At 42.3% G+C, this 24452-nt stretch overlaps 1 protein-coding gene across 1 annotated transcript in view; it reads left to right on the top strand.

The window, feature by feature from the left end:
* thsd7ab (thrombospondin, type I, domain containing 7Ab) overlaps positions 1–24452 on the top strand; it is a 112461-nt gene that overhangs the window by 66936 nt on the left and 21073 nt on the right. Inside the window, exons 8-19 of the mRNA XM_061245486.1 lie at positions 746–940; positions 3294–3528; positions 6598–6713; positions 9261–9393; positions 9569–9672; positions 13345–13539; positions 13690–13953; positions 18102–18280; positions 20063–20196; positions 20541–20694; positions 21338–21479; positions 24023–24138. Of these exons, the coding sequence (XP_061101470.1) occupies positions 746–940; positions 3294–3528; positions 6598–6713; positions 9261–9393; positions 9569–9672; positions 13345–13539; positions 13690–13953; positions 18102–18280; positions 20063–20196; positions 20541–20694; positions 21338–21479; positions 24023–24138 (1967 nt within the window). The remainder of the gene's footprint in view (positions 1–745; positions 941–3293; positions 3529–6597; positions 6714–9260; positions 9394–9568; positions 9673–13344; positions 13540–13689; positions 13954–18101; positions 18281–20062; positions 20197–20540; positions 20695–21337; positions 21480–24022; positions 24139–24452) is intronic.

The following is a 24452-nucleotide window of genomic DNA, read 5'->3' as shown; positions in this document are numbered from 1 at the left end:
TGGCCTCCCTCGCGGTGATGCGATGACCCTACCCTGCTGTGGTCTCTCAGCACCTTCCTCGCTACCTCCGTCTGTCTGCTAACTGCCTGTCTGCCTTCTGCTGCCACATCTCATTCGCTTGTTTGGTTAAGCTTGCCAGATAAAGATACATCAAATACAAATCTTAATGCAGAATAATGTATGATGAAGGACCTGAACTCACAGTGTGAGGAGCTTCTTGAAATGGTGCTGCTTTTTGATGGCAGGATGCTTTAGAGATGAGTCTGCTAGAGGATAGATGTGTCTGAGGCCTGCATTCAAAATGTGGTGATGGCTGCATTGAAGGAATGCATATGTAGGACTGAAAAGCACCTATTCTCATGTTAAAAGCTAATGGATAATACACACTTTTGTGTGAAATGCTGTATCCTACTAAGTAAAGATAATATGCTTGGGAGTTAATAATTGGGTTTGTGTTGGACATATTGTCTATCCAAGAAGACCTTTGCACTATGTAAATATTGTCCAGTGCAAATAATCTAGATTTAAATGTATACCTTGATCTCTAATGCTTTGAAAAGTAATGAAGGTAGTCATTTAATCATTTTCATGAAACAATGTTCTGCTTTCTAAAGCTAATATAAATCACTTCAGTAATTATTCCAGCAAACAAAATGGATTTTATTGTTTAATATGAGCAGTTTTTCAGAATTGATTCCTGCTGGGTCTGTGTGTGTTGAGCGCGTTCTGCTCTTGTCTCTCCCAGGCAGCTCAGTGGACAGACAGCTGTGCCAGGATGCCATCTATCCTGTCCCCATCGCCTGTGAGGTGCCCTGCCCTAAAGACTGTGTCCTCAGCCCCTGGTCCTCCTGGTCCCTGTGCTCCCACACCTGCTCTGGCAAGACCACCGAGGGCAGACAGATGAGAGCACGCTCCATCCTGGCGTACAACGCTGGAGAAGGTGCCTCACTCATTCTCATAGGCTCATTCCAAAATGTCAGTGCATCTTTCGCTCTGGCAAGCACACATACACCCACACATACTGTACAAAACCACACACACACACATGCACACACAGAAACACGCGTGCATACGCACACACATACACACACTCACTCTATTCCTCACTTTCCCTGTTTTTATATTTGGATCAATATCAATATCATTCAGGAGCACTGCATGTTTTTCCACTGCAGTCGCGAAGGTACAGCATTAGCACGGATGACAGTGATGTAGGGAGTTCATAAAGCTCAAAAACATAGTTAATAAGAATAAGGTAGTAATGTAAAACTGTAAGTGATATCGCAGCGCAAAAGGTTTTCTGTAATTTGAAGTTTTGAACAGAAATAGTTTCGCCATTATTTAACTTGGTAGAAGTTTTAGTTGTAGAAGACAGTCCAGTTGTAGCTTTATTCTGTTTTGTGCAAATATTTAAGCTGTGTTGTGTAAATACATCCATAATACATTTAACATTCAATGTTGTTTTTCAAAGGTGTTTCAATGGTGCCAAATGTTCCAGCACTGTTTGGTGTATTTCTTCTCTACATTTCTGTTTGAAAATCATAGTCAAAGAAATGAAACATAGCTCATGAGTTAATGTATGATATCGATAGCAGTATTGAAGTGCAAGCATTGTTGAAGTGAATAAATCTTTATACTCATGGGGTTTCCTGAACCAACTTGGGTGCCAATTTCCACTCTCCACACAATGTGATCTATGTGAAACACAAGTATATCCGCGTAAATCACGCTAAATTTCCCTCCTTCAGGCTGAGAGCTTGAATGAGCAAGTGTCTGATTTGCGCTGTAATGGAGTCATGCTAATGCAGTGGCCTATGGGTTTCACCCGACCCACCAAGCAATTGTCCGTATCCTGGAGGAAGATTCTCCTGAGCATCTGTTTCCCACGAACAGACAGTGCATGCAAGCCGTAGAATTGCCCTTTCTCTAGATCTCTCTTTTTTCCTCCGTAATATGAAAACGCACTCTCTGTGGAGGGGTCCCATCAGACCGCTGCATGTCGTAATGTCAGTTGCATATTTAATGCGTCTGCAAAGGCAGGAGAGGCATAATGCATTATGGATTTCTCGCGGAGTGGATTTGTGAATAAATCAGCAGAGTGTGGGATTTCATATTGCAGACGTGAATAAAAACCGTATTGCATGTGCCGTGCTCCGTGGGTCGCCTCCGAGCGGTTCAGTCGACCACATCCAAACCGGGGTCCCCTGAGGGGCCAGGAACCAATTACCGGGGTCATACTTCAGTTGTCTGTGTTGTTTAATGAAGTTGTGTAAAGGTCTTTTTTCCCCTAAGTCTCAGTTCTAAATTGTGCAGAATCTCAGTATGAAAATATTGCTGGGTCAGATGTGGCCTGACAAGACAGTATTCAAATGCCCGTGCTATCCTCTGCAGTTTCCTGAGGGCTGTGGTCCCAACTGTATTCTCCTTGGACTCCTTCAGTGCACCAACCGTTTGGCTGGATGGTGTAGTAGTTACAGAGCTTTGGTTGGATTCCCAGGTGTAGGACTGCTGTTGTATTGAGAATTCTACATGCCCAAAACTGTTTCAATCTCTATCCTGAAATCTCAAGCTTGAGTGTGTTGGAGGAGGGTAACGTGACTAATGTGCAGGAGCCTTAACCCTAAATGCTCTGAATAATGTTAACAACTTTAGCATTCAGAACTCAGGTTCAGGGTCACTACCTGGGTCTACTGTGTGAAGTGTGAGCATGATGCCGAGCTACTTAATATAGCTACAGTCCACAAATACCAGCCAAGCACTAGCAGTGTTTGAATTGATCCACTGGGACGGTAAATGCAGAAGTATAAGACCTGAGCTATGAATATATTACCCATCATTGTTATTTGCATGGACAAATTATGGTAATCCCAGGATATAGCATATCAAATTCCAGTTGGTTAAACACATTATGTCTAATGTGGGTGGAGCTGGGGTTGGCCACAATGCACTAGATGCTCTGCTGTATATATATACAGTATGCGGGGGAACCTTGGCACAGCTTTCAATCAAAGTGTTTTCTCGCTTAAATATTGGATCTATGAGAATATTGCAATATTGAATATTTGTTCTTGCACAATGCAAAGTTGGACATGGAAGCCAAGATTTAAAAAAATATATTTCTTGCATTTTTGATAGATTATATACGTATTCAACAGTAAAGATTATTTGTCAATCGGACTTAAGGACAAACGTTGGTTGGATTCAGGGCAGTGTGGAGTAGCAGTCAGACTGTCCGTGTGCAGTGGTCTCCGTGTCTCTCTCTGAGGGGAGGTCTCTGTGGCTCTTTCCCGCAGGGGGGCTTCACTGTCCTAACAGCAGTGCCCTGCAGGAGGTGCGGAGCTGCAACGACCACCCCTGCACGGTCTATCACTGGCAGACGGGCTCCTGGGGCCAGTGCAACGAGGACACCTCCGCCACCGCCGGCAACGGCACGGCTCCGGGACCCGGCGAGTCCTCCTGCTCTGTGGGCATGCAGACCCGGAAGGTCATCTGTGTCCGGGTCAACGTGGGACAGGTGCCCCCCAAAAAGTACGAGAAAAGCACTAATTAGACAAACTCCTGCACACTGCTGCCAGGGTGTATTGGTATACACCCGTTTCAGTTTATTTGACCTTCAACCCTGATGAAGGTTGAATATACTGAAACCTTTTATTGATACGATACCGTTTGTGAAATTCACTGGAAATCCAGTGTGCAGGAGTGTTTATCTATATACTAAGCATTATTGTTCCCCAAGTACCTGGACACAACAATGAGGTGTGTAAATATTCAAACACGTCATTTCTCCCCTATAATAATGTCCTGAAAGTGTGAACGCACCCCCATCTCTGAGTCACGGCCTTGGTTGGACACTCGCCCTCACACTCACAGATTCCTCCATTGGCGTGTTTGTCTGCAGTGTTTCAGTTTAATCTTCAGTGAAGGCAAACAAAGCAGGTTAAAAATAAAAATGTAATCACAGACTGCGTAATTAACACAGCCATTTTTGCGGAAGTGTAATTCCACAACTGATGATAATGGGTAATCAAGAGGGGTTCGTCCATTTAATGCAATTAAAGCAATAAGAGAGGGCAACTTAATGAGAAGCCGTGTGCAACGGAAGACAGCACTGTTCAGGCTGAATATTTGTTTGCTGCCTTTGCTGATGCTCGGGAAGATTACAGCGCTTCTCACAAATTACTCTCTCCGATTCCGCCAGGTTTAATGGCCTGTGCCTCTGAGGTTTTGTTCTCTCCGTCTCTGGTGGTACCCCCCTTGGTATGGAACAGGAAAAAGCGGGTTTTAATATGAGCCTCCCAGGACCAGGAGATGACTTGTACAGCCGCGTGCTCATGCTGTGTATGCAAATGAGAGACGGATTATTCGCGGGGCACATAGCCGTCTTCAAAGGGCCCACAGACAGAGAGGCTAATGCAGTGCCACAGGTCACCTGTACAACAGCGAGGAGGGGGAAGATCCCCAATACCCACCCTTTATCTGCACCTGCTGCAGATCTCACTTTCTCATCAGTATCACAGAGCACAGTCTCATCATTATCATAATCACTGGATTTCTTCCTACCATGGTCTGAATATGATCCCGGACCATTACCATGATGATAGGCTTCCCAAATGAGTCTCTGGCAGGTTCTCCCTGATGGCTAAGAAAAGATGGCTATGTTGAATGTTGAGATGGCCATGTTGAGCAATCAGCATCTTCACCTCACATATATCAGTGTGACCTACTGTAAATGCATTAGTATGGATGTGGAATGACAGGAAATCCGAATAAAGATACACATTACAATGCCCGTTCCAGAAGCTTCTGGCACAGTGCAGAAATGTTCTCATTCCCAGATCATTTACAGACCTAGAATGGTAGCTTTCATCTCATCTATTGCAGTGGATCATGGGGGATTGTTCAGATGCATATTAGTTACAAACTAACAGTAAAAGTATTTCATCAATTACTCAGAAAGGCCATTATATTTTCTGATAGGGACCGCAAACTGGACATGTACCAATAATTAGAAAACCTGACATTCCAGTCGAACACTGGTTATCTCAGATACCAGGTTATCTCACGTGCTAACTTGGAAGAAAACGGCTCATGTAAATAATTCAATGATTAACTTTGGGTCATGCTAATGGAAATGATGCCTATTTCTGCTCTCAAACCATGATAACATTCACTTAATGAAGATAATGATGCTAGGCCAGACTAAGACATAGTTATGATATAATAATTTTATCTTTGAAAATGCTTGTTCATTCTTTGTTTCCCTTCAGCAAGGCTATTATGCCCTTTTATACTGAAGTATGAATTCAGCATGCTTAGACCTCTGTATTTTGATAGTGCTTGTCATTAGCATAATGAAGACAAACAGAACATGAAGTTCTCTCTGAGCTCTTGAGTATCCAGTGTCACAAACATAAAATGTAATTCTCTTGTTCAGGGTTTAATTTCTGTATGTACTCTGCTTGACAGCTCTGTCATACCATACCCTGTCATAAACAAGTTATTAGTTAACTTCACACATAAAGCTGACTGTTTTTTTCCCTCTTCTGTTCAATGATTATGTGAGCATACAATTTGCATTCTAATTCAGTTTTTCTGCTGGTTGACTAATAATAAGCATAGCTCTGCAAACAACAAAAGATGGTAAAGTAAGTGAATAACTTTGCCCAAGCTTGGCCTGGGCTGCCTTTGATAATTCCTTGCCTGGTCTGAGCAGTCCAGTGCATCAGTCCATACTTACAGGCATGGCTGCAGGGCCAGTTTGACTGAAATTATGTAATAATATGGCAGAGGATTTAGTTTTTCTCTAAGGGATTTACCACTTCTATTAGTATTAAAAATAAAGCTGTTCTTACAATGCTGTTACTTCATAACATTGTGGTTATATGGCTCTCTATCTACCCCCAGCAACATTATACCAGTAAACAATGCCTTCCCAGAAGTATCTGGAAAATGGGATGAGTCATGGTGTCTCCACATCACTCAAAACCCAGGCAGATTTGCTTCAAAGATGAGATTATTGGACTTCATTCAGCTGAACAATTTGTTGTGTTTATCCTCATCCAGCAGAATTCTGAGTAGGTGACTAGCATTTAAATGGCTGAAGGCATGATTTGGAAGGGACCCCCACAGATTTTTGTTTTGTCCTGGCTATTTTCCATGGTGCACGATCTCCCAAATTCAAGGTGGAATAGAGCTATGATGATGTGTGGATACTGTTGTGAGTGTGGGGCGGGGAGCATGTCACTGATGCTTGTTTACACTTGTACCAGATTAAATGTGATTATTAGCGTGCGGGTCCTACGCTGTCACGGCACAGTTTACGGGGACGTCAAGGGACTGAGGATTGTTTCAAAGAGTAAACACAACCCCCCCACCAACCCACCCCAACAGCCCCCTGGGAAGACCCCCCAGCAGCCATTTCTTATTCACACATCAACCCCCTTCTCTCTGCCACACTCGCAGGAGGTGCCATGAAAGGCGTCCCAGCATGGCTCCATCAGTTTTAGGCAAATGTGTCCCATCATGCCTTTGTAGTCCTCTCGCTCCATGCAGATACCATGCTGATACAGTATGAATATTTCTGTGTGTTTTCCGAAGGTGCCCGGAGAGTCTTCGCCCTGAAACGGTGCGGTCCTGTCTGCTTCCGTGTAAGAGGGACTGCACCGTAACTCCCTTCAGCGACTGGAGCACGTGTCCTTCCACCTGCCAAACAGGTACCAAACTCTGGGCAATACTGACGTATTCATCTACTCAGCTAACATGCTTATCCAGGGCATGTTATGCTACATATTATCTGTGCGCACAGCTTGATATTTTAAACTGCAGGCCCAATTCCCTCACAACCAGTGTTACAATAATCAGGGGGTTATACGCGATTCTTTCTCTTTGGTGTATAAACCTTAATTTGTATACCAAGGATTATTTTTGTTATGCACCCAGTATTTATTTTTCAAAGCCCCACATTCTTGTAAAAACCTGTGCAACTTGTCACATACATCAATACCATACTTTGTATTATTATGATGATCTCTGGTATGCCCACGCCTTATTTCATGTGATATCACTCAAGTTAGTCAAATAAAATATGAGCATCCTGTATCTTCAATTCACACAATCCTTCTTTGGGTGGCACTGCAGTCATTATATTCGATATTCATAGAGCTTGTCAGCATGACAGTATTGCATTCAAAGCCTTTTCTTTCAGAACATGTGAAACAAGAACTTCAGCAACCTACTACTACAAACACAATTCTTTATTAAAGCGGATAGTTATTTTTGTAGCTTTATTTTTTTTAATCTAAAATGAGCTGCCAAACTATAAGCATAGCTTGTTTTTGTTTTTTGTTGGACTTCACTGGCAGACTTTTTCAGTTAAATTAGTCTATTTATGATATAAAAATCAATAAATCAATCATACAGTGGGAGCAATAATTATTTGACCCCTTTGCTGATTTTGTAGGTTTGCCCACTTACAAAGAATGGAACTGTGTAGAATTTTAATCATAGGTACATTTTAACATTGAGAGACACAATATCACAAAATAATCCACAATAACAACATCATATACATTTTAATAAATTTATTATTGTATTTTTGCATGAAATAAGTATTTGATCCCCTACCAATCAGCAATAATTCTGGCTCCCACAGACCAGTTAGTTTTCCATTAAGAAGCACTCCTAATCTCAATTCATTACCCAAAACACCTGTGTCAACTCGTTACATCGTTATGTAGCTGTATAAAAGACACCTGTCCACACAATCAATCAGATTCCAACGTTTCCACCATGGGCAAGACAAAGGAGCTGTCTAAGGGACATCAGTGACAAAATTGTAGACCTGCACAAGGCTGGGCTGGGCTGGGCTGGGCTGGGCTGGGCTGGGCTGGGCTGGGCTGGGCTGGGCTGGGCTGGGCTGGGCTGGGCTGGGCTGGGCTGGGCTACAAGAAAATAAGCAAGCAGCTTGGTGAGAAGTTAACAACTGTTGGAGCAATTATTAGAAAATGGAAGAAACACAAAGTCACCGCCAATCTCCCTCGGTCTGGGGCTCCACGCAAGATCTTGCCTCGTGGGATATCAATGATCATGAGAAAGGTCAGGGATCAGCCCAGTACTACACAGGAGGAGCTTGTTAATGGGACCACAGTCACGAAGAGAACCATCAGTAACACACTACACCGTGAAGGATTAAAATCCTGCTGTGCGCGCAAGGTTCCTCTGCTGAATAAGGCACATGTACAGGCCCATCTGAAGTTTGCCAAAGAACACCTGGATGATCCAGAGGAGGCTTGTGAGAAGGTGATGTGGTCAGATGAGACCAAAATAGAGCTATTTGGCATCAACTCGACTCTCAACTCGTGTTTGGAGGAAGAGAAATGCTGAGTACAAGAACACCATCCCCACTGTGAAGCATGGAGGTGGAAACCTTATGCTTTGGAGGTGTTTCTCAGCTGAGGGGACAGGACGACTTCACCAGTGGCCTAGCCAGTCCCATCAAAAATCTGTGGAGGGAGCTGAAGCTTTGAGTTGCCAAGCGACAGCCTTGGAACCTTAAGGATTTGGAGAGGTTCTGTAAAGAGGAGTGGACCAAAATCCCTCCCAAGATCTGTGCAAACCTGGTGAAAAACTACAACAAACGTCTGTCCTCTGTGCTTGCCAACAAAGGTTTCTCCACCAAGTATTAAGTTCTATGGATCAAATACTTATTTCATGTGAAAATATGATATTAATTTTAATAATATAAAATTATGTTATTGTGGATTATTTTGTGATTCTGTCTCTCAATGTTAAAATGTACCTATGATTAAAATTCTACACATTTCTGTTCTTTGTAAGTGGGCAAACCTACAAAATCAGCAAGGGATCAAATAATTATTGCTCCCACTGTATGTTAGTTGCTACTCTACATGGATGAGAACCATATCTCTGAACTCCATTCCGCAAATCATTGGTCATATATTCCTGCCCAGCAAATGAGTAAATATGTAATCTATTTGTGAGCATAAATGAGAGCTTTATTAGTGCTATGGCAGATGGTAAGTGTCTCACCTTCTGTTTTCACGATCAACGCGTCTGTTTCAGGCTGTGAACCTCACTTTCATCTATCATAGAAAGGTCTGCTTCTCAGCACATTGTTCTGTGCCCGTTTACATTACAATCCAATGAATTCAGCTCCTATCGCGAGTACACAACGCAGAATGCTTTCATCTCAGTGCTCACAATGTATCGCTCTGCATATGTGTCGCTCATTGTTTTCTGAGGTGGGAACGTGAAGAAGAAGCAGTCTCGGAATCGCGTCATTATCCAACTTCCTGCCAACGGGGGACAGGACTGCCCTGAGCTCCTGCATGAAGAGAAAGAGTGCGAGTCCCCATCCGTTTGTCAGGGATACCGGTAAACAAATAACACTCATCTGTATCTTATCTTCCACTACTCTCTAAAAATATATGCTATAATGAACAGTTATCATCTTAATACGGAGCACGATCTCTGTTATTAGTAGTGAAAGAATTGTGGAAACCAGGATGGTGGAGTTCTCTTTGAACCCGGTGGGTTTCATCTCTTGCAGTTGGAGGACCCACAAGTGGCGTCGATGCCAGCTGGTACCATGGCATATTCGTCAGGACAGCCCAGGGGCCCAGGAGACATGTGGACCAGGCCTCCAAACACGAGGTAAGCCTTTCAACATCATTATGATGGGAATATGATCTAACACACGTGGTTGTGTGCTTGACTTTAAACTACAAATGTATCTACTTGTGACATAAGCACTGTCTATGTGAATAATAAGCATCCCTTTCAGATATTTGTAGCTGTAGTAATCACATTCATGTAAGGGTTTTGTGATAGTTAGCTTCCATAGATTAATTAATTATGGTCTTAACAATCCTTAAATGACTGGTCTGTAATTAAACGCATGTGACCACATTCACGTTTTACAGAAGCCCAAAAATTCCGTTCACATCACTGGAGTGTAACACGTGGTTGTGCTGACTGTCAGACTCCTGGAGAGAGCATACTGTATGCTTTTCAAACCACACCTGAGGCTTGTTTCATGCAGCCTTAATTAGACTTACTAAGTGCTTTCGGAAATAGAAGACTGTGCAACATAGCAGAGTACAGAGCTTACAATCCTGTTAAGGATGAGTGGATTGTTCACCCTCTGGTCCTACCGCACAATATCCATGTGTTCTTCAAACAAGTTTGAGAATATGAGCTACACGCTGCTGTGGAAATTGTGAATATGTGCTTCGGTGTGTCAGAGGAACAACGTCTTTGTTTTATGTGGATTAAACGAGAAACATTTGAAGGCCTTAGGAGAACAAGCTCCTGTATCCAGTGTGTTTGTGGAGTTTGAAAGCTTAAGGTGATGAGGTCTCTCTCTGTCTCTGCCTCTCTCTCTCTCTCATCCGCCCCCTCCCCCATCTTCACACTAAGTCTTGAGAAGCATTACCTGTAACCATATCTCTGAAGTAGCAGATGTAGTGAGAGAAAATTCAATATTCTTCACTCAGCTCTTTCCTTCCATGTCCAAATGGTCAGAATTTGATATGCATTACCATTACTTTTACAGTAAATGGCTTCGTTTTCCGTTCGTGGTCTTGAGGAGAGCAGTTACCCAGTTCTTCTATTGGGCTAGAGATTAGTGAGAGACTTGATACTGAGTTGGGATATGTTTTTGTTGATCAGAAAGAAGATCTCATAGATCTACTTTACTATGTGTGCCGTAGGAGTGTCTGTAGTTGTGGGATGTAGAAAGGTTTTTTTAAGAGTGGGGATGGGGTATGAAAAGTGGAGGTTTAGAGCAGAACATAGAACAATGGGCAACCGGTCAGTTTATCATTTTAATTCACTACCTGTAGCATTAGATTCAGTCTACATCATCAAATTATTTGTATAGGAAAGAATACAATATATTAAACAAAACCATAGCAGATTATTATTGTGCTGGTAAAGGTATTTCTTACTCACTGAGTTTTGACTGAATCCAGGAGCTGTGCAGAATTATTTGAAGAAGTTTATTATGATTAGCACTTTCCCTCAAATGAATTTGATTCAATGAAAGTATCTGACTAAAATCTGATAATATTAATGCACTGAAACAGTGATCAACACTACTTTGTAACCATCATCCATAACATAAATCTGGACAAAGCACATTTTCTGGTATTCATACGTCCTGTGGATTCCCATGGGCATGACACTACTGACACCCCAGGTCCCCACCAACCAGTCAGTGTCAGCTATCCATGATCACCCCCAGGCTAAGCATGTAATTCTTTCTGTAGACGTGGACTCTGTATTGTGGGTAGCATGTCATGCAAATGAAAGTCAGAAAGGTCACAGTCATTTTCCTCGCTTTGCTGATCTAAAAACAGAGAAACATTGTTATGACTCAGGCATATCTTTGGGGCTGACAGCTGGCTTCCTGGCAAAAAAAAATCTACTGTTGACATTCTAAGTCAGTGACAAAGGAATGAAAAATTGTTTCAATTCTATCATATCTCTCCGTATAGAAACAAATGACCTTCTCGTGGGAGTATTATTATCAGCACATTATTATCAATCATTGTAATAACATTTCACCAGTATGCACCCTTATATACAGAGTGACATGCTTATGCTTCTAGACTGGTGGATATGGAACTCATAATTGTCTGGCACAATAACTCCAAGAGCCCTTGTTCACTGAAAACATGGGGACCTATTTTTACTAAGTGAAAATCATGGAAATTTGGGTGATGAGATTGCATTTTTGAGGAAAGAACTGATGTTTGGAGTCTAACACCCTGCTGATTCATTAGGCATGAGTGCTCAGGGTAAAGTGTGATGCCATCGCCTGGGAACTGAATCTGAGAGGGAATGTACAGATAAAATTACCCTCATTTATGTATTTTGGAACAGGCTTCCTGTGGTTGCAGTTAAAAACAGTTGTATTTAGCTGTAGAGGTGGCTTGTTTGTTGCTACCTATGAAAAACAAGTGAACAAAGGTGTCAGTGAGGTTTCCTTCAGGCCAATTAGTCTGTGAAAAAGTTATCTTATGAAAACTTGCCTGCCTATTTACTGCAATTACCATTGTAAAATGAAGATGCATTATTTATCTCTCTGACTGCGCTGACATCCTTACAGATGACCGTACAAATTATTTTTGAAACACATATGTCTAGAGTTAGATTGTATTATTAAGGTTGTTAGCTAACTATTAAGTAGACTGACTTTCTGTAGGAATGCTAGGTCATCAGCTCCTCTTTAACTTGCTAGACAGAAATGGTTTTGAGCTAAATCCTCAAAGCAGTCTTGAGTGAAAATGTAAGACGCAGAGCGCTGCTGTGGTTCTGTAATTTCATTCCACTGACATCGCAGACAGTGATGCACAATTGTGAATCCACTGGAAATGATATGTGACTCCATTAGTGGTGTGTTGTATTCTATATTCTGGCGACTTTTGGAGGCTTCCTGCGGTCTCTTCTGTTTTGTCTGGTGATTCACACAATGATGTTGGCATGGGGAGTCTCTTTGTTTTGTTGTGCTAGCCAACACAATGGCTTTGAAATGTAAAATGTTTTTATACGGGTACTAGGGTGGTTCTATTAGTAAACATTTCATGAGAAGGCTGGACATAAATATATACTGATCGGTAGACCTGTACACAAGCTTGTTAATGCAAATATTTAATCAGTCAATCATGTGGCTGCAACAAAAAGCATAAAAGCATGCAGATGTGGTCAAGAGATTCAGCTGTTTTTCAGACCGAAAGAATGGGGAAGAAATACCCCCTGTTGGTGCCAGAAAGGGTGGTTTGTGTATATCTCTGCTGATCTCCTGGGATTTTCACACACAGCAGTCTCTAGAGTTTGCAGAGAATGGTGTGAAAAACAAAAAACATCTACAGAGCAGCAGTTCTGTGGGCAGAAACGTGTTGTTAATGAGGTCAGAGGAGAATGGCCAGACTGGTCGTAGCTGGCAGGAAGGTGGCAGTAACGCAAATAACCACACATTACAACAGTGGTATGCAGGAGCATCTCTGACCACCCAACCTGTCAAACCTCTAATTGGATAGGCTACAGCAGAAGAAGACTTAATAAGTCTAAAAAATATGTCTAATCAATACCTAATAAAGTGTTCACTGAGTGTATATACTATATTATTTTAGGTGATACAGTGCATGGTGTGTATGCGCTAGTGGAACAGTTATTTATGAAAACTTGTAATCAAATACATTTAAGATTCATACAGACTTCAATGATAATTGTGAGGTTGTTGAACTAGGTGAACCACATAGGTTTTTAATGGTACTGTTGTCATTGTATGTGCTTACTGTTGCCTTGTCTATGACTTTCCAGCCATCTCATGTCGGAGGCAGGATGGCGGGCAGGCAGACATTGCAGAGTGCCTGAAGTTGGCCACTTTAATGCCCCCTATCACCCAGCCATGCCAGCTCCTGTGCCAGGATGACTGCCAGCTCTCCAGCTGGTCAAAGTTCTCGCCCTGCACATCTGACTGCTCAGCAGTCCGGACACGCAAGAGGGTGCTTGTGGGTAAGGAACTCTCAGGATTACATTTCACATTGATGTTAGCATTTTTGTCATTTTGCACTTAAGTTATAAACCAACCAAAAAAGTCAATTAAATCATGTAAAATAGTAAAAATAGTAAAATAGTAAATTGTGTTTCTTCATCTGACTGCAGGCAAGAGCAAAAAGAGAGACATGTGTAAGAACACCCAGATCTATCCCCTGAGTGAGACACAGTACTGCCCTTGTGACAAGTACAAAGCCCAACCAGTGGGCAACTGGTCTGACTGCGTCCTCCCTGAGGGCAGAGTGGAAGGCATTCTGGGAATGAAGGTCCAGGGTGACATCAAGGAGTGCGGTTCGGGCTACCGCTACCAGGCTGTGGCATGTTACGACCAAAATGGCCGCCTCGTGGAGACGTCACGGTGCAACAGCCATGGTGAGTGTCGTCTCATACTGTATATACAGTACACCATCATGATAAGCCAAAATAAACGTGAAAACAATCCATCATTGACATCATTGAGTGCTGGGGGAATTGTCACTACAGTGTATCTCAAAATGAAAATGTTTTGATTGCAAACTATTGCATCAGCATCAAAGTAATCAGGTCCCATGATGTAGGCTATTGCCCATTTGATAAATGACCACTGCTAAGCTTCAGGGTAATAAGGGCCATTTAACAAACCCAAAAGACATTTAGAAACATTATATTTAGTACAATGGAAAACACAGTTGGATCATGGCTGTGAGGAAATGCTTTATGCTAATTGTTAAATTGGTTACAGTAACTTGATATGTGACTTGATATGTGTGTTCAGAAGATCATTCTTGTGACAATATATGATAAATAATAATGCTAACTCAGCAGTTGTTGGGGGAATGTTCAGTGGGAATGTTCTAGTCCACATTTGAATGTCGATGTGTCTACGGTAAAGCATCTACTCTACATGATGATTGGATTCTAAATGATGATCAATGGTGTTTATACATTTCTGTGTATGGCTCTTTGCTTTGTACTGATACAGGTATGATCAATAGCTTGAATCAGTGCTTCCATTCAATGCACTGAAAGAAATGACGTGCCTCAAGAATGATTGTCCTATGCCCATTCAGACTGGTCAATGACCGTGTGTGGCCGCCTTCCACAAAGCCTTGTAAAGTCCTAGCTTTTCTTTATATCCCATATGAAAGATCAGTTGCACAAATACCAGCTAAGAGGAAATGATTTCATCAGCACCTTTGAAGCAGGATCAAGCCTTCCTTTATGAGTCAGAGGCTTCCACGTCAGTGTAGCTGAGGCGTGGGTGTTGTGATAATGTAATACAGCAGTCCGGAGGAGAGGAGCTGCATTTTTCAGCGCTGTTAAGAGCCCGTCATCCTCTCCCCCTCTGACTGCCTGTGTTAATCTTAATGGAATAGCAGTGATACTGTCATCTCAACTGCTCTCTGGCTGACATTCACCCCTGGTTATGGTGAACATCAGAAGAGGCATTTTTTCCTTTTTCTGGTTATCAAGGGAAAGGCATAAAAATGAAAGCGTGTAGAATGCCGTTTGAGCTCTCCATGCGGCCATTGTTTTATTTTTGATCAAAAAGGCTGCTTGCAGCTTGTGCTGATATTTGTTACTTGGTGATGACATGGTGGTTGGTCACACTTTCTAGGTTTTTATATGCAATCTGCACAAGAGGGCATTGAAGAAACACAATGAAAGTATTAAATATGTCCGTTGGAGAAGTAAGCGTTTTAAATGTATCATCCTATTTTCAACAGTTATCCTCTTAGTGCGTCACACGAGGATAACCACTCCCTTTATCCCTCCCCTATAACTCGCATCCCATAGTTTGCGCTGCTAGCCTACAAGCAAGACGGTGTAAATATTTGTTGGGTTCATTTAAATTAGACTGCCTTTTAAGGACTATTAGACTATTTCTGGTTATATTCATTTGGCTAGCTAGCTAACATTAGCTCGCTAGCTAATTTGCTTTCATAAGGTGACGTTATTGATAACGTTAGCTAGCTAGTTTGCTCATAAGGATGTTACAGTTGTGCTTTTATCTAAATGGTTGGCATTTATAAAGTGCCTTTATCCAAAGCGCTGTACAATTGATGCTTCTCATTCACCCATTCATACACACACTCACACACCAACGGCGATTGGCTGCCAAGCAAGGCGCTGACCAGCTCGTCAGGAGCATTTGGGGGTTAGGTGTCTTGCTCAGGGACACTCGACACAGCCTGGGTGGGGGATCGAACCAGCAACCCTCCGACTGCCAGACGAAAGACCAGGTATCATGGAGGTAGCTATGGTAACGAACAACAATGTGTGGAAAGTGGGGGCAATCACAGTTCTCATTACCATCCCCAGACAGTTTGGGGGAACGTTTATAGTGGGAAATTTAGGCTTGGAAAAATATGTTTTAAATGACAGAATAATAATGTACAGAAAAGATGTACATTTGTTTTATTGTTGCCTAAAGACAACTGGCAAGTGTCACATTCAACCACCATGTTACTCCTTTGAAGGAGGTGGGGGCAGGGCGATATTTTAAGATACAGTGTTCATAGAGGGTGTTGTGTGTGATCGGGAGGCGAAAGGGCTTTGAGGTGCAGAGAAGGTGATGATAAGTTGGAGGTGGCAGGGGGTTTGTGTAATGCTCAGTGACTGCGAGGAATTGCATTGTGCTCCCTGTGCAGGGCTTCGAGCGGCATTCCCTGTGATTGTTAGTGACTGCTCTGTACGGCCCCAGCCGCTAGTCACATGACCTCATTAATCACATGCATGCTGGGAACGAGATGCCGTTCTGCTGAAGGAACGCAGGGAATTACCCCTCGGACAAGAGCTGCTTTTAGCAGCTTTGATTTTCAATTATAATAAACAGCATGAGATCCTTAAAAAATGAACTTGTGTTTACGATTCATTGTCTTTCCATTACTTCGCAATAGGAAACACCTTACCCCTACCGTCTGTTCAGTGTGGTGTGGTGCGTTCTTTTCTCTTTCAACTGATTATATGCAGGATTCTTAAAGAAAAAAGAACTGCTCGAATATAGGACAATGCCAAATTTTTTACAGTATCAGTTCAGCAACCACTGAAATCAACAAATGCAGTATGTTCTGCAAAAATATAAATGGACAAAGCATCACAGTGTTCCGAGAATGTGGACTTTAGTATTCACTGTGCGATTTCAGCAGATTCTGTTTTCATTAAAAAAGACATTATTGTCCATGGTGTCGGTTTATTTTTATTTGTGGCCAGCCTTATTAGTGTGAGACGTTCCCCCTGAAGCTATGATTGCAGGAGAGCCATTGATTGGGCCTAACATTACAAAGGCCCGCCCCTGATGGTGCCAAATGCAATCCTGTGCTTGCAGTCAGTATTCACCCCACATTACCATTGTTCCCATCCACCCACCGGGTACACCCACATAGTTACATAGATTTACATCATTATCCCTCCCAACCTCAGCTCTCAGCTGTGATGTACATGCATCTCTCTGTTTCTGTCTCCCCTGTCTCACACACTGCTCTGTTATCTTTCAACCTTCTTTATATTCGGTCACAGTGCTGTTGGATAGCCTACCTAGTTCTTACAAACGTATGGAAGAGAGCGACTGTATGCTTTGAAGTTATTTTGTCTGCAGCCTACATACAATTGTGACATGGTTACAAGGTGGTTTGCTCTGGTTGATAAATCAAAATGATAAGGTAGACCACTCTCTGTTTCATTATTTAATTATTTTGATCAAGAATAAACTATGCGAGCGTTTCGGGTCCAGCCTTGGTCAGCACATCCGAAGGCTGAGGCCAAAGCGTTAAAATAGCTTATTCTTAAAAATAATGAAATAATGAAACAAACAGTGGTCATATCTACCCATATCTTTATCCGTATAGTTTTTGTTCGACAATGCACCATGTTCTCTGTGCAAGGGCTCCTGTGATGCTTTAACCTCGTCATGAGTCCTTTGCCTGTTTCTCTTCCCCTCCACAAAAACCTCTGGGATTTCCTCAGGCAATTAAATCTTTATGCACACACGTCTGGCTGTTATGATGGTCTAGGCTCCTCTCTTGGGCAGATTTATTTTCTCTTTGAAGAAGTACTGGAACACAAAGCTATTTGTCAGCTCAGCTTGGCCACACCATACCACAGGGTCATAGTTGCCTTCAGGACTTGAATTTTGAATGCCCAATCTGTTATTCTCAGTTGAAGACATAATTTGAAGGTCTGGAACATTTTCGAGGTTGTGGCTGAGAACAGCAGAGGTCTGCGTTGCAGAGACTGGACTGGACTGGACTAGCCGTGTCACATGTAGCGATATTCCTTGCCTATAAATGGAGATTTCATGGCTGTGAGGACTTAACCATTATTTTTTACTAACATCACCTTTATTCTCCAGAACAGGAGTAAATTAGTCATTTTTGTTTCATGGAGGGATTCAGTACAATCCCCTACAGACTGCACCACAGGCTTTGGCCTGGATAAAAATTATTTTCTCAATTTCCCGTTTTGTAAATAAGACCTATATAAATGCTATTTTATACTATTTTCACACCTGGGTTGCTTCTCCCCCTCCTGTGTCTCTGTAGGATACATTGAGACAGCGTGCATCATACCCTGTCCTTCAGACTGTAAGCTGAGTGAGTGGTCGAACTGGTCTCGCTGCACTAAGTCATGTGGCAGCGGGGTCAAGGTCCGGTCCAAGTGGCTAAGAGAGAAACCATACAATGGTGGACGACCCTGTCCCAAACTCGACCATGTCAATCAGGTAAAACGTCAATCTGCAATAACGAATAGCATTTTATGGGTCAGGGGCTAAATGCTATAATAAAGCTTAGTCTACTATACTGTTTAAAATAAAATAGACTCATAGAATAAGGATAATTGATTTTTATGCATGTGCTTGTGCAATGTCATATAAAAAAAGAAAAAAAAAAGACTGCTGCGGTTGGTAACTGAAAACATAATGATTTTATACATATGAAAGAACGCTGAATCAGTATTCATTATTACGCAGATAATGAATACTGATTGTGGTCACATTTTTGCTTTCTGCTGGAACTTTGCTTAATGTACACCACATGTTCCTGGTGCACATAGACTAGAATATACACTCACTGAGCACATTATTTGCTATTTATTACTTAATTATTACTTATTTTTAGACTTAAGTCTTTTGCAGCTGAAGCCTATTTATTTAGAGGTTTTACTCGTTGTGTGTTCAGAGATGCTCTTTGGTATACCACTGTTGTAATGTTATTAAGGTTATTTGTGTTGCTGTCTCCTTCCTGTCAGCTTTAACCAGTCTGGGCATTCTCCTCTAATTAACAAGGCGTTTCTGCCCGCAGAACTGCTGCTCACTGGATGTTTTTGTTTTTTGCGCCATTCTCCGCAAACTCTAGAGACTGTTGTGCGTGAAAATCCCAGGAGATCAGAAGTTTCTGAAATACTCAAACCACCCTGTCTGGCACCAACATTCATGCCACAAGCAAAGTCACCACCACCAGTTCCCCATTCTGATGGTTGATATGAACATTACCTGAAGCTCCTGACCCATATCTGATTTTATGCATTGCAATGCTGCCACAAGATTGGCTGATTAGATGATAAGTAGGTGTATAAGTGTTCCTAAAAAGTGCTCAGTGAGTGTATAATGGTGCATTGGGTAAATGTTTGTGCATTGCTTAAACTAATTATATCAGTTTATGATCCCCCAAAATGCACTAGTGTGTTCCTGAGAATTTGTTCTAACCAGTGTTTAATGCCCCTCCCCACCACCCCTCTGGATTCCTGGACATGTAAAATTGCTTCTCTCTATAGGCCCAGGTGAGAGCATTTTCATTTATTTATTTTGCTTTATTTATGAATGCTTAAGTTTTATTTACACCTGTACAACTTCCATAAGGCCAAAACTACACAGAATTCACAACCATAAAAGGGGGATATATACATTTGAAAGTATAGTGTTATTGATTGTCTGTTGAGATTGCCTGGAACTGTATTATATTAGTAGAAAAAGCATACATATGCTGCTCATTGTACACATAGACCAACAGTGTTCTTGATGTTCTTGCAATTAGTGCACAAGACACTTTATATCCTGAATCGTCCATTACTCTCTGAAGGACTAATTAACAATCATGTGCATTTGCATATTCTATGGCTCCCAAGATATGAGACAAATAATCAAATCCCACTTTTTCCCTCAAGCACTTTATGAAATTCTTCTTAATGACTCTTAGCTATGTCTCACTGCAGATACTGTACATCTGCATTCACACACACAGTACTCATAAGACAGGAAAATGAATTACAGCAATGAGTTATGTTCTATTTTATGGAAGGTTCTCACCATAGGATGTTTTTAATGAATACTGATGATAAAGAATCCAAATATCCGTCTTCTACATGTATCCATTCTATGCATGTATGCATTTTGTTTTGCTTTTTAATTCAAGAATTCAAAGAAACCAATTGGCATTACCATGGTTGAATACTGGATGATATAAGCATCTGTCTGATAGTGATATGCAATGTGTGTTTGTGGTAGGTGTATGAGATGGTGCCGTGTGTCAGTGACTGCAGTCAGTACGTCTGGGTGGCTGAGCCCTGGAGCGTCTGGAAGGTCAGTAATGTGGACCTGAAGGAGAACTGCGGAGAGGGCGTGCAGACCAGAAAAGTCAGGTGAGCCACCGAGACTGCTTAATTTATTTATTTATTTATATATGCTCTGTGAATTCACATTGAGGAAGCATGTTTTGGGCAGATTTGTTCGTCTGATTGGTCATACTGTGGTCATTTTGACCTCACACAGTTGGCACATTGCGACCACTCTTGTGAGTCGCAATGACTCTTGAAGTTGATGGGGAACACCCATCAATTTCCGTGGGAGAATCAGCACTTCTTTTTCTGTAGAGCCATACTAAATGTTATCAGAGTCACTGATTTTGAATCACCCCATGGGGAAGGCCAGGACAGAACGCACTGTACGATGGACCCGGTGTAAGACTGCAGTGGCTCTGTCGCAGGTGTATGCTCAACACCATCGATGGGCCTTCTGACGCGGTTGAGGATTACCTGTGTGACCCCGAGGAGATGCCGCTCGGGGCCCAGGGGAGCCAGCTCCCGTGTCCGGAGGACTGTGTTCTGTCCCACTGGGGCCCCTGGAGCCGCTGCAGCCTGGTAAGACCTGCTTGGCTTCGACTGCCACTGTCATCACTCACTTACAGGTGAAGTGAATAAAGAGGGAATTAAAGTGCCAGATGCTCACCTGCCACCCGCCCAATTTGTGGGCCTGTTCTCTACTTGTTCTTCGAGGTGCTGACGTGCTGACTTCTCACCAATTTAAACCTCGGCGTGCGGGACTCAGATGTGCAATGCATCGTGGGGATGGAGGCGCGAGGGGAGGGAGGGATTGTGGGAAGGATGAGCCATCGCCGCACGCCGTGGCCAAGGACTGTGTCATAAAGCACATTATGTGCAGGTCCCTGGTGGGAAGCGTATCTGCGTTATCCTCAGTGTTATTCCTGAGCTGACTGCCCATGGATCTGATGAAAATGCTAATTACTAAAGGGATGCCAAGATGAGCTGTGATGCACCCGGTCCAAGAAATAGCCTGACATCGGACAAGACGATTATAATCAGCGTACACCAGCTGGGTTGCAAATTTATTTCAGGTGGTGGCAGGAACATGGGAATTTAAATGGTCGATCTGACGGTCCTATCATAGCCGCTGGACTGGCTTCCACTGATAGTGATTGGTGTGTGCTGAGCAACCATGGGTGAGCCCGAGAACCTGGACTGATGAAAAATCTTGTTTCCTCAGCCATGCAATGAGAAGAGCAGTCGAGAAAGGACAGCGTATGCTATCCGCCAGCCAGGAATGGGAAAAGAGTGCCCTGCCACCACACAGACTGAAGTGTGTAGCCTGAATAAGAACTGCTACCACTACACCTATAACATCACAGGTAATTCATCAATCCACTGCACCTACATTACATTATTACATTACATTATTGGCATTTGGCAGAAGCTCTTATTCAGAGCGACGTACAGTTGATTAGACTAAGCAGGAGACTATCCTCCCCTGGAGCAATGCAGGGTTAAGGGCCTTGCTCAAGGGCCCAACGGCTGTGCGGATCTTATTGTGGCTACACTGGTAATCGAACCCCCAACCTTGACTGTCCCAGTCATTTACCTTAACCACTACGCTACAGGCTGCCCATATAACATCACAGGTAATACATCAATCCAGCACTGCACCTGTAACATCACAGGTAATAAATCAATCCAGCACTGCACCTATAACATCACAGGTAATCCATCAATCCAGCACTGCACCTGTAACATCACAGGTAATACATCAATCCAGCACTGCACCTGTAACATCACAGGTAACACATAAATCTAGCACTGCACCGATAACATCACAGGTAGATGCATCAATCTAGCACTGCACCTATAACATCACAGCTAGCATATCCATCCAGCACTGCACCGATAACATCACAGGTAGATACATCCATCCAGCACTGCACCTATAACATTACCGGTAATACATCAGTCTAGCACTGCACCTGTAACATCACAAATAGCACAGACTAACTGGGGACCTTTGTTTCAGCAAGTGAGTAATATTGTGAAGTATTTGAAAGCCATGCAAAAAGACAAGCAACTTGTGTTAAGTGAAGAAGGGTTCCATTTGTTATTATGTACCAGCACTAGGAATGGAAAACGGCATTCTGTACAAGCAGAAGGAACAAACTGTCATGGCTATAGTTACTTGCACTCAGTGTGTTTTAGAGCAATGCCTTTTTGAGTCAGGTCTTTTCAGGCAGCAGTTTGTAACCTGCCCTATAACATTTCACTATTCCTACAATAAAAATAAACAAATGCCTCATCACAGCACACACTTATCACAGGTAAAAACAACCTTCTGCTACAGGTAAACAAAAAAACACAGTATAAATAGTAGCATAGCAACACTTCCACCAGCTGTTAACAACAATTGACAACAATGGCACAAAGCTTCTAGAGTTTATAGTGTACCGATCAACTAACAAATTAAAACTGCCGTATTTGAGAGCAGAGTGCAATAATCTTATGAACATAATGTTTATCAGACAGAAAAAGGGCACATTAGCTAGCAGGCTTGCTTGCTCTGATCATTACGGACATCTGGCAGAAGTGTGGCTCCCCCTACACTGCATTGTTTTCTATTGAGCTGTGTGGTGTTAACTTATTATTTCAGCATTCAGGCTCTATCAGGTTCAGGCTTCAAATTTCAGTTGAGGTTGTCGCGCTGGTTTGAGCCGGCCATAAAGACGTTGGGCTTAGGCGGGTTGGTTTCTAGCCCGGCTTCTATGCTACAAAATTGCTGCTATACCACCCCCACAATATCACATTCCTTTACTCAGTCAGCTTAAATTAAATTAATACATAAGTATATTTATGTTCATATTACTGTTTCTCATTTCGTACCATGTGCAGTGTATTTAGCTAAGTAGGCATTTAGTAAAATAAATTGTCAAAGATGAAAAAGGATTCTTTAATTTGTCACGGGGAGTTAAAGGCTGAACACATTGTCTTCTGCTTGATTCAAGGTCTGTAGGAAATTGTAGTTTACTGCGAGCATTTTATTCATCAGTGATGTGAACAGGGCACTGCAGAGATTTCCATCTTTAATTCTGCTCTCAGTTCCCTGGCTTCCCTGTCCCCAAGGTACTCAGGCATATCGGTGTCTTAGTACGTGATATTAGAAGGAAAGAAGATATTTATGGTTAAAGCTTTTTTAATGTGTTATGGACAAAACTAGACTTTACTTCCCTTCTATCTCTTTACAGCTCCCCTGGGCCTCTCAAAGCTCTGCTCTGGAGTCACTGTGGAGTTGACTTTTTGAAAACATCTACTCAGTTCTGTCAAAGGGTTTCAGATAGACAAAATGTATTATTGCCCTGTGATGATTTCTAAGTAGCCTTAGTGTTTTGTGATCTTGGCTTTGTTTCATAGGTCTGATAAGCCTGCTCGTCCAAAGACTTTGTTGTTTCTTTTACTGTATATGGGAGAATCTACAGGAACATGTACATGTGACCATATTTCAACACACGCCCATTCCTTTTCTTTCATGTCTAAACCTACACCAAAGCAGCAGACCAGTGTGAAATCCAGTTCCTGGAGGGCAAGTTGTGCTGTGCTGGGTTATGTTCTAATCAATTCCCCTGACGACCCTATGCATTTCCCAAACTGCACTGCAGCAAAATATTTCTTGAGCATAAAACAACAACTGAGCTGTGTTTGGTGGAGGTGATTAATCTAGAGAAAAAGTTTGTGTAAAATATCAGTCAACACAAGTCCCTCCAGGTATAGAGATTGATGTCTTTGCACTGCTCAATTAGTCAAAGGTGAGATGTTTTAGGGAGTTCTTGTTTTTTTCTGCTGTTAGCTGGATGGACCTGGGCGGACCTGATTATCCTCTCTTATGATTCTCCCCTGTTCATCTGTGTCTCCCCAGATTGGAGCACCTGCCAGCTGAGTGAGAAAGCTATCTGCGGGAATGGCTTCAAGACACGCATGCTGGACTGTGTACGCAGCGACGGCAAGTCCGTCGACCTCAAGTACTGTGAGGAGGTGAGCTGAAGCTTCCATATTCACATCAATGTTACATTAACCTCCTAAGACCTGGCGTACACATGCGTGGACTCCACATTTTGGGCTGTACAACCATAATACTTCATTCTTAAGACCTTAAAACCTTAAAACTACATCATGTCAAAAGATGATGCTTAGTTTGTATACTTATCAGGTCCCAATAAGCCTAAATAGCAAAGAGAAATTAAAAATGCATACCAAAAAAGAGTGCGGGTCTTAGGAGGTTAAATAGTGTCTCTTGTCATTTGCTAGTTCTTACACTGGACTCAGTGTTTACATGTCATTCCATTAAT

Source organism: Conger conger, chromosome 1 (genome assembly GCF_963514075.1).
Source record: "Conger conger chromosome 1, fConCon1.1, whole genome shotgun sequence".
Taxonomy (NCBI): domain Eukaryota; kingdom Metazoa; phylum Chordata; class Actinopteri; order Anguilliformes; family Congridae; genus Conger; species Conger conger.
Note: the sequence above shows the minus strand (reverse complement) of the source record. Positions and strands in the feature narration are given on the sequence as shown.